Below are 17,964 nucleotides of genomic sequence, written 5' to 3'. Positions count from 1 at the left end.
TAAGTTGCAATGGATGACGATGGATTTTTTGGCGACGCCTCAGGGGCGAGCCAAATTTTTACTATATTGTGTGCAGATTGCAAGAATTCTAGGAATTGTACAGGAATGTGAAAGTCCATGGGACGATAACTCAAGAATGCCTGGATGTATTGTCTTCATATTTTGTAGGTGGGTAGGTCTGTGGGAGACCTTGTAATGATTGGATTTTGGGCCCCCTAGCGACTTTCTTTGGTACTGCAGGGGAACTTTCACTTTTCAAATCTCGTCTTCTGAACATGCTATAGTCATGATTTTTAAGTGGTAGATAGCTCTTTGGTAGGAAAATATGTCCTGTAGATTTGGACCCCGTATCGGTTTTTTTGGAACTGCAGGAGCTGATTTTGACTCAAACTTTGAAAGAGAATAACGCAAGAAGGGGATGACGGATCATCATAATTTTTGGTGTTTAGATAGCTTAAGTGATGATTTACATAATCATATGCCAATTATACAAATCAATATCTGATTTGCATCATTAATGAGGACAGTTAATAAATCAGCTGAATTCTATTATAGGACTCTCAAAGACATGCCATATGTAACTGAGAAAGAGATAAATATCGATAGATATCAATTATGCAAATTGATACTTAATTTGCATAATTAATGACAAAATACTATAAATCCATAGTGGTAATGGGGATTTCATTTTTGCACCATTTGGAAGTTAACCCTATCTAGACCGGGGGGGGGCTAAAAGTGCCCGCGCCAACTTTGACATCATATAACTGCCAAACGACGTATGATAGGACAACCAAACTTGGTGACTTTTCTTAAAATTTAGTTGGCAACAATATTATGATAAAAGTTTAAGTTTATCATTTTTCGTGTTGCCATGGCAACGGGTTTCTGAAGAGGCATTTTATGCAAATTTCGCTTATTTCGATTTAAACATAGTTGTTTCCAATGTTTTCTTGCTCAACAACACTAGTTTCCTACAACATCACATGTGATTGAATGTAACTGTCATGATTAAATATTCATAAATTATGCTAATTTGATGACATCATCGCTCAAAATCCAAGATGGCGGACAAAATCATTATTTGCGGTAGAAACAGGCTTTTTTGCCTTTAAATTCGTCACAACCTGGAATTTTCTTAACCAGAATCATTCAGATTAATGTTTTTAGTCTATTTTGATTGTTATTTGGGATCATACATGCAAAAAATGTATTTTGAAAAATTTCAAAATGGCCGATCCAAGATGGCGGATCCCAGGGGGTCGCTAACAACACATGACGTCATTCTTCGACGTTATTTTGACGTCAAGTTAGTCACCACTGACGTGAAATGTCTTGGCATACCTTTTAATCAATAATACGCACTATTTTGTCTAATACTTTTAGATATTATGGGAATTCCCTATTTAGCCAATAAAATCACATCGATGACGTCATAATTACGTCATATTACGTCATTACGTCACCAAAATTACAGGAATTATAAAACTTCACGTGAACATCACTCCCTGCAAATTTGGTGATGATAGAGCATACCGTTCGGAAGTTATGACGGGGGGGTCGAAAGAGCCCCCCCGTCCAAGAAGTCTCAAAAAAGCCCGGTCTAGATAGGGTTAAGTAAATGTGGTCACTATTAGACACAAATCTTGCATAGAGGGCCTCATTTACATAATTTACGAGGAAATGGTACGATATGTTTTTTTGTGAAAACAAGATTTTCATACATTGGACAACTTGTATTATTTTGGTAGAGAAGGTGATCGACTGATATGATTTATGTGAGGTCCTTATTTGCATGTGGGCTAAAAACGAAAACGACTTAACAGAGGCCACCGTCGCCATGGCAACATCTTTTTATGTTGCCAAACTTGTTCTATATAGTTGTGTTGGCCTTCCTTACTGATAGCTGTCTTATAAATAGTTTTCAGCACTAGGTTACGAATGATTTTTCCAAAACAAACTGACTACGCAATATGAAGCTACAATGGGTGACGATGGGTTTTCTCTCTATCTTTGCAGTTGTGTTGCCCTTCCTTACTGAAAATGTTTGTTTTGTGAATAGTTGTCAGCACTAAGTTACGAATCATTTTTAACAAACATACAAACTGCTTACGCAATATGAAGTTACAATGGATGACTATGGATTTTTTTTTTCTTTTTGCGTACTTGTGCTGTCCTTTCTTACTTAAATATCTGTCCTTTAAATAGTTTTCAGCAGTAGGTTACGAGTTGTAATCAAAAAACAAACCGCTTACACAATATGAAGTGACCATTGAAATACGTGTTGTTGTAAATCAGAATTCGATAACGATGGATGTATTTCTTTAGTTGTGTTGTCCTTTCTTACTTGACCACTTCTGAAACGTTGTACTGATAAATTAGTGCCTTGCATGCAGTTTCGCTTGCTATTTCAAGCACTAGTTCTATCACAAAAACAAACTGCGTGCGCAAACTACATGCACAAATCCCATAATTTATTTCGATGCAAGGGATGCATCTTATAGATAAAACCAACCCATAAACGTTTCCTCGAATTGTCCTGTAGACTCTCGGGGCTTAGCCTTTAGAGTGAAACGAAATCCCCCCCCACAGTAATAATGTTGTCTATCGTTACTAGATGCGTTGGAACTATAAAGTACCAATAGACAGTGACACCGTCGTGCAGGGGTCAGGAACACGGGACAGGCTCACCGGGATTGTTGCCTGTTCGGTGGGGCGAAGTTCCACAACATGATGGACATAAAGCGGCGGTCTCCGCCCTTACGACCTGTGCGAAGGGGCTTCTTATGAACACCAGAGGACGCGTTTGTCACGTATTGGCGATCACATTTGTGCGATGAGTGAGGAATATTGGTTTGTTATTATTCATTTAGAAGATAGCAACGGACTCAAGTTACGTTGTGAAACTCACATCACGCTGCCACTTGTATAGCATGAAAATGTAGTCAAAACAATCAAACATGTGAATGATAATAGATACATTAACAGTTGATTTTTTAAGGAAAGCCCCGATTTTCTACCAAAAAGATGGGGCGTAAAATAGCTAAAATCGTCTTGCTGCCATTATATTCGGTCCGGAAGAGGCTTCACCTGCAAGAAAGTTATTGAAAGTAAACTTTCGAGAAGTTTTCCATGATTCCTCCAACTGAAGCATCAGTGTCCCCACCAGACCTGTGAGACAACATAGGATAGTTAGTTTGACAGATAATTTGATTTAACACATCGATTTCCTTGTATTTCCTTGTATCATGAGATGCTGAGACACGAGAGACAACCGCAGCATCGATAGAAACTGTCCAATTACGACATCACGTCCCAGCCGATGTTAGCCTCTCTTTCTCTCTTAGGACGCTCCTGTTTACTCAATGACGTCTTTACACAGTCTTTATGCCGTGGTCTACTTCATCATGTACGTAGCGTAGCGGGATGTCCATCACGCAAACTGCACATTCTCCGGAGGTTATCCTTTTTCCTTTCCTTTTGACGAAAAACTACAGTGACCGTATTATAAGATCCAGAGCTAACTAATTTGAATATGGCTGCGCCTGAGGTGAGAGAGGGTACACACTATTGCATTATTGGACAGGTGTCAAATGCAAAAGGAAAATTTATTTAGATCTCAAAATATTTTTTCACTCTTTAAATTTTCCCTTTGCACATGACATCTCTCCAATAATGCAAGGGTGTTCGCTTCTCTCGCCTCTGGCGCGACCGTGTTCAAAATATATAGTATCTCTGAATCTTACACTGCATTTCACTCTTGTATGCTGTCGATGATTGACTCTATATTGACAGCTGTAGTCCAATTCCAAACCGCCCTCCGAGTCCCGTCGTCAGGACTGTACCGGAATACATTACAGAGCTGCCTATATATGAGAGGATGTATAATCCCGCCCTCAACAGGAAAGGGGGTCTACGCGTTGAACTTTCAGGCACTTGCCACTGCCCACCACCCCCCACCCCGGACGAACAACATTTAGTTACTGTACTAAAACAACAGTAGCTAATTGAACTATTAGCATAAACCTTGTCTTCTTTTGAACACTGTGTCAAGGTTGCTTGAGTAACTATTTTTGGCGGAGCTGCCTGGTGTTTACCTGCTGTAAGAGTGGCAGTGATTAAACGGGCACATTAGCATGCCGTCAACGGGAAAATAACGCAGTCGTTCACACTGTGTGAGGGATTACCTAGGACAAAATGAATTACGTTCCGACACTTTAGACCTACAGCAACACTGCGAGGATCCACTTATTTTTTTTATATTTTCAAACTGTAATGATTTATATATTGTTCGTACTTTTATTTATTGTACATCTAGGTTTTAGTTATTGATCATTGATATTTTGGTATCAGGGATACCTGAAAAACTGGTTTGTTATCACTTGAGTGTATTTTTCCTGTGTAGATAAATAAAATGATTGTATATCAGCTCGTATTGTTTATCTTTATCGTTTTCTGTTATCCGTCTTCTAATCCATAGGCATAGGATGTAGAACTGTGTTCTTACCTATTATGTTATACATGCATTTATGTTTTCAAGAAGAGGGTTGCTTATAATAAGCATTCAGTTTCTTTTCCATCGTCAATAGATCATCATCTACTAAAATAATTCCACCAGGGTACATAATTCCGCCACCTCTAAAAGATACGTCCAACCAGATATCCAACCCAACGTCCCCCAGTATAATGCGCTCCTGTATATCTAAACTATGCACACCTGGATAGATCTCTCAAACACACTGTTTTTCAAAGTGACGGATTTATGTAACCCGGCGGATTAATGTTAGTGGAGGTTGCATCTTACGGTGACATTCATACAACCTTGGTGGGACTGTTTCGAAGCAGATCGTGTACAAGAGGGTGGGGTGACTACTTTAAAACAGATGCACATACAAACAGCCATCAGTCCCATCACAGCCTGCATGCTCTGGCCCATAGGGACTAATTGATGTGCGCGTAATAGCATTCTTAATGAGCGTGATTAGTCATCTTTTATTCGCCGCATAGTTTATTGAGAGCCGGCAGATGTGGCTCTTCATAAAGAATGAATAAGATTGATGTGACAGAAGACTTAACTGGCCTCTTTAATGTTTTCCCCGGGCTCCCTCTTTCCCGTGCAGAAAATGCAATACAGTGAATAAATGATGTACGGATTTTCCCTCCTATGAGTAACATCTACTAACATAATTCCGCCAGGGTACATAATTCTGCCACACTGAACAGATACGTCCAAAAAGATCTCCATCCCAACACTCCCCAGTATAATGCACTCCTATATACCTAAAGTGTGCATACCTTTGGGGTGTTGCACTGGACATTTCTCAAACCAACTGTTTTTCAAAGTGGTGGATTTATGTAACCCGGTGGATTAATGTTATTGTAGGTTACCAGCTGAGGGTACATAATTCCGCCACCCTGAACAGATACGTCCAAACAGATCTCCATTCCAACGTCTCCCAGTATAATACACTCCTGTATGTATTCCTGGGGGATATCTTTCAAACCCATCGTTTTTCAAAGTGGCGGATTTATGTAAACTGGCGGATTAATGTTATTGGAGGTTACTTGAAATTTGGCATTTTTCATCTCGAGGTGAGGCACGGTTTCCATGCAGCCATCCGTGGACAGAGAAAAATGGCGGTACTTCGGGGTGCAGATGTCCCGTGACCGATGACATATTTTGCGGCACAGTATGATCGACTGCCTGCGTGACGGACCGTCCAATACTTCTCCCATATCCATTCCATTCCAGTCAGAGTAAAAATCCAATATCTCCCTCACAGCGTGGCTTTGGTCACATCATGAACTCCCGGCTGTACATTTAGGATACTCCGCGGCAGTTCCTGTGAAGGGCTGTTATTGAGCGATTGGCGCTTTGAGGCCAGGTTCAAGTGCGCCCGCTGACGTTCATGGCCGTGTATGATGCACTAGAGGTGTGCCAAAGGACGCCTGATGAAGGGAGAGCTGCGGAGATGGTATTCGTGAGATCCCTACCTAACGGCAGGGTCAGGGACAGAGGTCAGCTCCGCGAGGTTCAATCTTGCTGGAGAGAGACGGCACCAGAGGCGGCACCTTTGTCTACTTCAAGAGCGGGAATCTCCCCTTCATAGCGGGGTTTATCTTTTGCTAAGGCAGGGGTAGGAGGCCGGAGGTGATATGACATCTCTCTAATCTTAGCCATCTGTTAACACGTTCTTCACCTTGTAGTGGCTAGTGGAACATAAATCGGCAAGTTTCCTTGCTGTTACAGTAGCAGGTTATATTTGAACAGGGAGCTAGCAACCCTTCGATTTAACATCCTCGAAACACCTCCTCGACCATGGCACCCCCGTTTCACATCCCATCCGAAGGACCGGTGAAGCCCCAACAAAAACGCCCTTTTCATGATTTAAACCGGTGTCTCCCAGCTACCAATTTATTGGAACCAGGAGCTCAACCACAGGGACATCCCCATCTGTTTACATATGGCAGCAGTATGATGATATTTATTTTCAATGAACTAACATGAGCTAAGAAGCACAAAAATAGCCAAACAAAACGAACGCAAACAGATTCTAAGCACTCTGTTTACATATACAATGACCTTTAGCTGTGTTACTCAGCTAGTTCCATTATTTACTCATTACTAGAAGCTCAATGCGACCGATTTCCTTTGAGGGCATGAGGGAAAAGGTAAAGGTCACACAATGTATAGAATACATGATTGGAGTCGTGATATATCGATAAACGTTATAAAGTATACTGTATAACCGCCCTTTGCAGTGTTATGAACGTCAATCGCAGACAGAACTGCTTGCTGTGTCATATTTGCGCAGAGCATAAATACCCCAAAGCCATCATCCAGTTTTCCAACAAGGTATCTTCAGATTAGAAGCGCCACTTTCTCCGCTCAACTTCTCATCTCAAAATCTCAAACTCGGCGTGGCGCGCCTGAAGTTGTGTTCTTATCTGTGCAGAACAGTAGCAGGCGCCGTGAAGGCTCTTTCCTTTCTAGAAATTACCGTGTCTAAACGAAACGTCTTCCAATAATAACCCCGTGCATTTGAATCAATATAGCTGCCAGCTGCATACAATTGGAAGATCCCGACGTATTATTACATGAATGCGGGTGTGACACTCAGAAGCAACAGAACAGTGGGTTGGGAGGGAAAAGTTATTACGCATCGTGAAGTTCTGAAGTTGACAATATGAATTCATACATACTTTCACACTTCGTTCAATTTGCAATTCAACACAACTCAAGGTTCTTGTCTGGTCTGTCTAAACTGTATGCTATTTTAGTGTGCAAGAGTTTTCCGAAGTTCTGATTTTGTTGTTTTGTGGTTGCGTTGTTCTATATTTTTTCTCATCGACGTTTAATGTGAATCTTCATCGTCTCTGTTCTACGTGGTTATATTCAGCGCATCACTATTTAAACTCCATGCATTCGTTTGCATGCGAGTGTGCATGAGGGAATCAAGCCATGTCTTTTCAGTTGCCCTTCACATATATCATGATTCTCCTGGTTCCCCGAGCTCTGTCTGTAAAGGTTCATAATAGCTGGTTGGTATACGTAGACAGCATCGTCCCTACACGGGCACGGTGAACACTGCGTCAGACAAACATGGCGATGTAGGCTGCAAACCCCCAAGACAGCAGACAGGAGTCTGGCTCTAGGCGAAGTCAAATCGATCGTCTCCTGGCCAGATTGGTAAGACCAAGATCTTTATCTATTTATTTGGTTTCATTCCCAAAACACTTTCATACATTTATCGAAACATGGAAAGGAATACAACATCCTGTCCTTCACAATGAATATAATGCACAAGCCCACTTCTTTTACTCAAGTGTTGATCAAAAGGTAGATAGTTCGAAGCCAGAAACAAAGCAAAGACCAGCAAACCTGAGTAAAAGGAACACACCTCCCTCGACGTGAAACATGGTAATCGCAGAACAAGGATAAAGAGAATTAGATATACAACTCTGCCTTGTCAAATTACGTGACGTGCTTCTGCAACCAACCTGGGAAAATAGATACGATTTATTACATCGCACACCAACTGCTCACTCCTCAAACAGGCGAACTATGTGTCATCCTCTATATATACTTCTGCAATGCAAAATTCATTCGTTATTCTGCGTGAGATCACTGTTCTAGATTTATCATGTGGTAGAGGTAGAGGAACAACTCTTCCGCAAAAACAATTCGTTCGGTCTGTTTTTGTTAATGTTGTATACCATATCTGTCGATCGGCTTCGTCCGCCAGATCCCCATGTTGTTAACAGTCTACACCGTGACAGATCGCGAAGACCCGCTAGGGAGAGTTCTGGGGGTTTCACCGGTGTAGTTCCCAACATTGGACCCCTTTTTTGTAGATAACCATCTCACTAAACCTGGGGGACTTGCACAAAAATCCGGTTTGTAGTTTACCTATGTCTAGACGTCTAAGCGGCCAAGACGTGTGTGATGATTATCTTAAGAAAAATCCTCATACCTTTTGGTGTATAAAGGCCGGTGCCCATTTCTGTTTCTATAGCTCTTAGATTACATACACCACCAAAAGTAAGGGTGGAAAGTAGTCCACTGATAGTAAAGCCTGTTCGACTCTCATACTCTTTCCCGTAGATGTCGAGAGTGCACACTTGACTGACTACTTAGTATTCCGTCAAAGCCACTCTTAGTTATCTACGTACATCTTTGACCAAAGAAGCCAAAGCTGCAGACATCTGTACCTACCTTGACTGCCACACCAGACATTGGTACACGCAGCAGGCCTTGTACTCGTTAGAGCTTCCACCTTATCTGATTCCAAAGCAAAGGGCGAAACCAGGGCGTGGCGGTTATGCCACCAGGGTATCGATCCTATATGCGTCACCCGGCCGGAGGTCGTGTCTGACTTTGGAATAGGGACAAGGAATGAAATTCGTCTACCTGGACCTAATAAGGAAACGAAGGAACAAACATCCTGCATTGGTGCTGAAAATGTGGGCTGCTGATATAGTATTCCATCAAAGGCGCTCTAAACTTAGTTTTATCTAGTACGGACATGCATATTTGACTTAAGACGCCAAAGCTGCAGGTTACGCCACCAAGATATCGATCCCGTGCGTCACCCGGCTGGAGGTTGTGTCTGACTTGAACAGGGACAAGAAATGACCTTCGGCTATGTTGACCTGATAAACAAACGAAAAGAGCAGGGGTCCTGCCAGGTGTGAGTAATTAAAAACCTACCATCCACCATGCATGCTCTTTACACATTAATGAAAATCTTTCTTTTTTTCGTTATTTGAATTGCAACACAGTACTCGAGGAGCACTAAGCATCGATTGTGCACAGCAGATTTTACATTACACAAATCATCTATATGTATACAATATCTGATACCTATAAATGGTTTATCAATCCGGAAAGACAAACTGGACAATGATGTCGCTTGTCATGTCTTTAAACATGCATGACTTATAATTAACAGTACGACATAGTTTCTATGTTTGATTCGTATAGTCATCGCAGGTACCAATTAGTTGGGTTAAAATGATATTCCAAAGTGGAGTGCAAGTCATCAACAATATGATATCTATATTCATTACTTAAAATGTGCTCTTTATCACCATATGGTTCTGGAAAGAAAATTTGCAAAGTCACTAAGAAGGGCTGTCTTGGCGTGGAAAATAGCACTGAATCCTTCACAATTCATTACGATCTCATTACATTGCACTTAACTCAAGTATTGAAATAGAGTAGGCGAGAGTAGAATTCGCCATTACCGAGTCCTCAGTGGAATACGAATAGAGGTTCACCTTTACCCGAGTGTAAGTAAAGAAGGCTTTTAAACATGTATGAGTAAAGACCTCTTGAGCCGACAGGCAATTTGCGGAAAGTGACGAAGTCCCCGTTAAAACCCTAACGTTTGCCGTCTGAAATATTCAGCGTTGCCACCTGGTTTTGTTGCAACATTGTCTGTAAGCCGAACGGAGATATACTGCATGCACAATGCAGCCAAGGCCGATCGGCTTCTCTCGAAAAAGCTCATTGATTTTCGATATTGGGAAAGGAAATCCAACCCACTTTTATATGCATTAACTACAAACAAGTACCATTCCAGGATTAGGGTTCTTTATCGTTTAGATGGCGTTTGAAGGTCATTGTACTCAGGTTTGAAGCCAGTTGAACAGATGTGGAAGAATAGTTTATACATCAATAGACATGGCAGCTTAAGGCTGAATCCTGCTCATTGTTACAATACACATGAAACGGTGGAACACATGAATTTATAACCCATTACATAATTATCTACAAGTCAATTACCTTAGGGATAGACATTAAGGTTCTCATCTGTTGATCATGTAAAATGTACGTTACATTTGATTGCGATTACTTACTGGGTTATTTGCTAATCTGTTCATTTAGTTTTAAATAACTACAAAATTTTCTATCGACCTTTCTTTCACATGAGCATAAACAGCTAAAGGTCTCTGAGTTCTAATACACGACTGAAGAAAAAAAAGAGGTACAAATCCAACCTCCGCAGCCCTTTCCTGACCATATCTATTCTGCATGACTTCCAAGGAGATGTAAAGTTTAGCGTCACAAACGTCATCCGCTAACCAGAACGGAGTGTCAAAAGATTTATCATCTTTCTGGTCTACTGAACATTCGTAGAAGTTATGAGCAGTTTATCATGTAAACCAGGCAGCACCTAGTATGAGTTGTATAACCTCTCTACCGTACTCTCTTAGCTGAAGGGCTCACACAAATGCGGCCGGAAATAGAAGCAAGAGGCCATTCAAATGCATCTCGGCGAGCTTGCTAATGTGGTCCCTTTTTCACGGGTAGAAAAAAAAGATCGATAGAGTGGACACGACTTCAATCAGGCAGGCCACCGTCGAATGGCAGGGAACTGATCTTCGGACACATTTCTACATCGAGATATCGAGTTGACTGAAAAATAAAGAGACACCCTGTTATAAAGCTGACATCCTGTTATGTAACTGCATTCATTGCCGGCTGTGAACGGGTATTTGAAAGAAGACGAATAACGAATGAGACAGGTCAGATATTTTAGCAATGGCAATATTTCACCTTCACCACAGTCGACGTTTAGAAGCCCGGGAAATTACAGCCTGTCACACTTAAATCGTTCTCACTGCCGGACTGAAAAAAAACTTCACCACGTCTTCACATTAAGGCCAATCAAAACGGGGATTACGTGTATGCCATCAAGAATACACGAAATCGATCGAAGTGCTGTCCATCTTGTTTGAGGCACTCTTGTTGACGACGATGCTTTAGGAGTATCTGCTTACCGCTTGATTTAACGATACCAGATGGTTTAAGTTAAGAGAGCCGGGTCGATTTCAAAGGTAAAAACGTGATTCGCATTCCTATAAATACAATGGTGATCAGTCCGTCAGCCTTGCCCAAATAAGGAAACGAGAACTGTCCCTGGTGCTGAAAACTCGGCTGTTGTTACAACTCACTCGGGGACGTTAAAGATGCTTCAGCAGGACAACGCGATGTCCCTATTACCGCCAGGATGTTGCGCTATCTCTGATTGGTTATCCCGCGGCTTATCTCCCCCACACAGCCGGTCCAGTCGCTGGATGTCCCCCGCGGCGCGCGGCCTCTTCCGGTGGACTCGGCGCTTCCATCACCGCCACATCGCTCCACGGGCACGCCGTGCTGATTATAGTTACGCTGGCACCTTGTGATAAACATACGAGTTTTTACCTAGACCTTGGAGTTTAAGTGCCAAACACTATAATGCTGCAACTTCCCAGTCACTACAAACACAGGGCTTCATATGCCCGACCTGCTGCAGGGCGTGCAGATCGAGGATTGGGCTGCACAGCCACATGAGAGCTTGCAAAGGAGTGCTGACTTCCTCCCATTGATCAATCACTAAAAAAATGCTTTAACCAGATCCTTTAGGCGAGGTATTGCAGGCATATGTTATCTTCAGGGAAGTAGTGGAATTGACTTTTGTTATGCAGAGATTTCTCCCCCTACAGGTACTGGTGGAAACTCATTGATCATGTTTGAGTGGGGGCGAAAGAAATCGTAAAAAAACGACGTTTTCAACACAGCCACAGGGACTGACATGCAAATCAATACCCAAGTCGACCGATAGCCCTTGATGTGCCAAAATCACTAGACAGAGAAACAGATAGGTTGACAGTTGATGAAGGTGGTGGTGTATTCTACTCTAGATCTAACCCGATTCTTTGATCCTTTCCCCGCATAATACTTGGCAGGGAAGCGAGCTAGACTGTGGTAGATACCAGGCAGTCTTATGATCGAAACCTTTTTTTACTTTTCCCAAATCATGGTCGGTCGGTTTGCCGTTTCGCGAAATCCTGGTCGGTTAGTTTGCCACTAGGTTTCTTCTTTTATCTGCCTGGCATAACACATGCCTCATTTACACAAAGACGGTCTACTTCTACCACCATGAAAAATGGGTTTCGCCACTTTTGGAAGTCGACAGAAGGACGGAACGCTATTGGTCAGTCTAGTTCGTGCGTCATTCGACACCCCAGCGCCATGTTGGATGGACGCCGGGGACCAAGTTGGGGGAAACCCGTCAACAACCATCTGCCTAATGGTCTTCTAGTAGTACCGGTGTTTATAACGATAAGAATAGAATGAATACAGTTAAGTTCCAAAGAATCAGACATTATATGTTAATCTGTCTCTTGACATGGTAGAAGTTTCTGATTGCAAGCTGGCAGTTTAGAATAGAAGTAAGCAAAGGCAGGACCTTAGTTCTATCTCTGGATTCCCATCGTGTTTCCGGCACTGCGTGCTACAGCTATGTGCATATGCCATGCTATCAATCACACGTTTAGAGGGTTTAGCGTGTTCGAAGGTTGTTAATCGTCAGCATTTTGGACTCACGACAGCCAATGAAATAAAGGTGAACAATGATTAAAGTGACTGCTGCGAAACGCGACAGCTGAAACGTCCCCGATTTGAGCCGTCCTGATGATATATGCAGTCCACAGTCAAGGCTATAGAAATGACTACACTACGTTAACATCACCCTTTCGGGATAACGCTCTAGGGACGGAACATGTCCCGCTATTCACAGCGAAATATGATTATATTTACCGCCTTCCCGCGTGTTTTAAGAGCCGAAAATGGGGTACAATTGACTAGGGGGGAGAGTTATGGCGGCATTTGCGGTGAGCTGTATTCTCTATCGGAAACAGGAACATATCTATGGGAGGAAATGAATCATTTTAGTTAGGGTCGTTATGAAGGCTTTCTGTCCTGCATAGCACGCACCGACATCTTACAATTCTGCCTGGTCCTAAATACGGCGCACTCTTTTCACTAGGAAAAGCACTGAGTTTCAGAAATGGAACTCTCTCTGTACAGGAGAATATCTATGGGAGGAAAAAAAATCATAATAAGTTTCTGCACAAGGGAGGTACAGAAAAATAAAAAAAAGGAGGAATGGTCCGATCTCTGTCATTCTTGAGAAAGTCGAATAGAGTCGAAACCAGTCGAATTCCGTCTCAGCGCTGTCGACTTGTCCTAGAGTCACGAATGATTTACCTTAAGGTCGTCATGAAGGATTAGAATCGTCAGAGGGTGGATTTCTGTCTTCCATAGCACGCACCGATTTCGACATCTTACAATTCTGCCTGGTCCTAAATAAGGCGAACTCTTTTCACAAGCGAAAGCACTGAGTTTCAGAAATGGAACCTTCTCTCGGAACAGGAACACATCTATGGGAGGACATGAATCATTTTAGTAAGGGTCGTTAGAAATGAGAAGAATCCTCAGAGGGTGGATTTCTGTCCTCCATAGCAAACACCAAATTCGACATTTTACCATTCTGCCTGGTCCTAAATACGGCGAACCCTTTTCACTTGCAAAAGCGCTGAGTTTCAGAAATAGAACTCTCTCTCAGAACAGGAAGACGTCTATGGGAGGAAGTAAATCATCTTTATTATGGTCGTTATGAAGAAACAGTTTGGTGATAACCAGTTCACATTCAGATTTGCTGCTTATTAGATGAGAAGAAGAACAGAATCTTCAGAGGGCATATTTCTATCCGCCATAGCACGTACCGATTTCGACATTCTACCTGATCCTAAATACGGCGCAACCTTTTTCTCTAGACGGCTATCGTTCAGCGACCAGAATTGAATTACATGGTGTGACCCATACTTTTATAATTGGAATATGATACAATGTGTAAAATTATGACCTAAAAGACCACAAAACACGCAAAACGTAAAGAAATCGTTGATAATGATGAGGAGATAAAATACTTGTTTCTTATCTATAGAAATTCGATGAGCGATCGGTCAAATATTTAGTCGACGCCTCTAGTGAAAAGAGGGTGTCAATGCGTGCGTCGTGACGTCAACACAGTATTTTGCAGTCAATACGATATAATGGAGGCAACCCCAATGTAGGTCATGTCCTTAATTCGTCACGGGTTCCTCTGCTTTCTCATCGCTCTTTGGGGGAGGGGCGTTCACAGTCCCTGTGCGTTACATGACTCGACATTGAGGAATGGCTGACGCTGTGACGTAATGGCTTTTTGCAAGCTCCAACTGTTCCCTGCATGGTCCCAGTTTTTGGAAGATACTGCGATCCTCTTTGTGTCATTGTTTTGTAACCAACATCGCGTAATTCACAATAGACCACATGCGATGTTTTCGACTTCCAAACGATAGTGTAGAGTAGCAAAAAGGTTAGATGATTCCACGGTGTGCTAGGCAAGGCAGCACCCCTGCATGGGCAAAACAAACCCAGGTATAGTCTCTCCAAGGGGGTATAATCTAGACTGCTACACCGATACCGGTATAGGTACTGCCATGTTTTTTTTACGCATCGTGTACAATTTTTGTACAATACAGCTCTTCATTATAACAGAAATGTGTGGGAATGACAGATTAATAACCAGGGTACGTTTTCCGTCTTGTCCGCAGGTATCGTCTCTGGAGCCCCTAACCACAGCGAGTCCCGGCCGCCGCCCAACCCGCAGAGGCCGTGGCACGGGCAGCACGACCCGTACGCGCAGCACGACACGTCCGTGCACGACCCCACCATCCGGTCCTCCCACCAGAGCCCGCCCATCGGCTACTCCGTGGACGACCCACCGCCCCCACCCCCTCCTCCTCCCCCCGCGTGGAACGCCCAGGCCCCGAAGGAGACGCGTCGGAAGGCGTCGTCGAAGGGACCGCAGAACAACCAGGCGTCCGAGCCGGTGACGACGACGGGACCGCCGCGCGTCGTGCCTAACCAGTTCGGCGGGTCGTCGGACCAGACCGGCGGGGGAGGACAGACTAGCGGCCCGGGACAGACCGGCGGACAGGCCGGTGGCCAGACGGGACAGAGTATCGGGCAGTCCGGACAGACCGGGCAGACGCAGCGGCATGTGCCGGTCATCTTGGTGCCCACAGACCCGCCCGCCAGACAGACGGCCTCGCAGATCTACGAAGCCCAGGAGAAAACGTCGACATCACAGACAGAGCCTCAGGGCCAGGGGCAAACTCAAGGCCAAAGCCCTGCAAAACAGAACCCAAAGGTAGGACAAGAAACATGCTATGGTTTTAAAACCGATCCTTTTGACTTAGTAAGTTATTGCTGTACAAATGTCAGGGGAAATATGTTGTAAGTCGCAGATTTTGGCCAGCTATCAGCCTTGCACACGTACATACAACATTGCGGCCATGGCAGAGTATGTCGTAATGTGGATCTCAGAAGTAACAAAGCAGCATTTGTAGCACCAACAAAAAACAACAACTGAAAATTACATAACAAAAACACCATGTAATGAAAAAAAACACACACCTGAATCCGGGTTTCAAACGTATTGTTTTCCCGTCACAAATCTCATCGAATATAAAAAACAAACAGATTCTCAATGTCAATCGAATTTTCATGACCAAACTAGATCACGTCTTTTAAATCCAAAACGTCTCAAACTGTCAGTCGATTCAACGCGAACCCGCGGAGAATCGATCCTGTGCTCGGTAGTGCTGAAAAGCTGCATTGCCTTAACGGCGTAGAATGAAATATTCGACTCATCGCGGCGCAACCCATCAACGTTATAGATTCATAAATCCGGCTCAGCTGCCGATATAGGCACGCGCCGGTGACTGGTCGCACATATATATATATACTGGCATTCCGTGGACTTCTCCGCCTCTTCCTCTGGGTTAGCCTTAAACCACTGAGATTGGGTATTACGGGGAGAGGTCCATCCATTGATGTTTCTGACTTAGAGAGAAACGATGCCTATTCATTCAAGTTACGTTAACCCGTAATCCTGAAGTGGTATGGTACTGAATATCAGATGTCCCTGCCCTGATAGAAGAAGAATTGCTAACGTTAAAACTTTATATATCATCAGCTTTTGGCAGCTTAGCCATGCAAGTTGGCAGCTAGTGGGGGAAGTGATATGTTGTTAGTTTTGCAGTACATTTTATGTAAAGATAACATAAATTTCTTGCATCGGTAGATAGATATTCGTCATTCTCTCAAATATATTCCACTTTTGCATGTTGTAATTTTATGTTGATGGCATTGCCAGTTTTGCTCTTCCCAGTAGAGGGTGATCGCTGAGCGACAGTACAGATACCAATTTAGATTTGCGTAATCCTTAATTTCATGATCGGCACATGACGCAATGTAAGAGTATTCCTGCTTTATGTTTAATGATTGTGGATTGATTACTCATTAAGTTTATGTTAAGTTATCCGTTTGTATCCTGATTTCTTATGATTTATCATGTAAAGAAAGGGCTCCCTTGGAAATCAGTTACAATGTCAACTGAAGGGACCACCCTAAAGATTGATAAATGAAAAAAATAAAGAGGGTGAGTTAAAAGACTGATTTCAGCTGCCGTACGTTTTCACGACTGTACATGCAGAAACCAGTGGATGATGATGATTTAAAAGACAACAAAACACAAAAATTAGTTCTTTATGTATGAAATTTGTCGACTGATCTGTCAAATACTTGGTCGCTCAGCATTCGGTCAATGGTTGCAGCTTCTAGTGAAAAGGGCGTTGTTATAGACCTCGAAAAAAGAAGTCAAACCCAAATAAGATAAAATTTAGTGTTAGCATTTATACTAGAATAGTCACAAGCTATATCGGTACCCATTGTCTGCCCGTCCTTGCATGTTCATGTACTTGCAATTAGCCTACGGGCAAGAACTTGCAATAAACTTATTATCATAGACCACGAGCCTGACGATTTCCCTCCTCCCGCAGCCTCCACAGCCAGCGGTACCCGTCCCTCGGGCCACCCCCATCCCCCTGCCGGCGCCGTCCCCGACCCCCACCCTGCCGCCGCGGTCCGGGGGGATCTTTAAGGGAGACTACGTGGTGAAGGATCAGAACGGGTCCATCTGCGTGCGGGGCTCCTTCAACGCCAGACTCAGCATCTGGTACCAGTCCAAGCGGGGAGGAAAGGTGAGACAGGTTTATTCTTACCTTCGCCAGAAGGTTACGTTTTTAATTTCGTTTGTGGTAGACTGGCTGGGTATGTGTTAGTTTCATCAGCATATCACGAGAATCTGTGGGCTTCCTAGCTGGCACCAGTCAAAGCGGGGAGGAATTTTTTTTATGCATTTCTTTCTATGTCTAGTTTTAAATTGAATTCGTGGCATTGTGCCGTTTTATTATCTTCGCTAGTTATATTTTCGGTTGCGTCTGTTGTTGACTGGCTGGATGTGCAAGTGGGTTTGTTTTCATCAGCATAACTCGAGGAGTTGTGGGCTTCCTAGTGACTTTCTGAGGTACTGCAGCGGAAGTTGTATGCATGTATGCGTGGTTGTGTGTAAGCAGCATAACTCGAGAAGCTGTGGATGGATCATCATGATATCAAGTAGGTGGGAAGGTGACAGAGCTCGATAAAGTTCGATAATGGGCCTACTAGAGACTTCATATGGTACTGCAGTAGAGAAGTACGATTCATTAAACAACAACACACAAAATGTCAGAGAAATCAATCATTTA

At 43.1% G+C, this 17,964-nt stretch overlaps 1 protein-coding gene across 1 annotated transcript in view; it reads left to right on the top strand.

Moving 5' to 3' along the window:
- The window catches only part of LOC136432045 (lysosome-associated membrane glycoprotein 1-like), a 62,501-nt gene that overhangs the window by 2,933 nt on the left and 41,604 nt on the right, over positions 1-17,964 (top strand). Inside the window, exons 2-3 of the mRNA XM_066423063.1 lie at positions 14,926-15,524; positions 17,218-17,418. Coding sequence (XP_066279160.1) covers positions 14,926-15,524; positions 17,218-17,418 — 800 coding nt within the window. The remainder of the gene's footprint in view (positions 1-14,925; positions 15,525-17,217; positions 17,419-17,964) is intronic.

The sequence above is a fragment of the Branchiostoma lanceolatum genome, chromosome 4, assembly GCF_035083965.1.
Source record: "Branchiostoma lanceolatum isolate klBraLanc5 chromosome 4, klBraLanc5.hap2, whole genome shotgun sequence".
Taxonomy (NCBI): domain Eukaryota; kingdom Metazoa; phylum Chordata; class Leptocardii; order Amphioxiformes; family Branchiostomatidae; genus Branchiostoma; species Branchiostoma lanceolatum.
The sequence above is the reverse complement of the archived record's forward strand: the minus strand, read 5'-3'. Positions and strand labels throughout refer to the sequence as shown.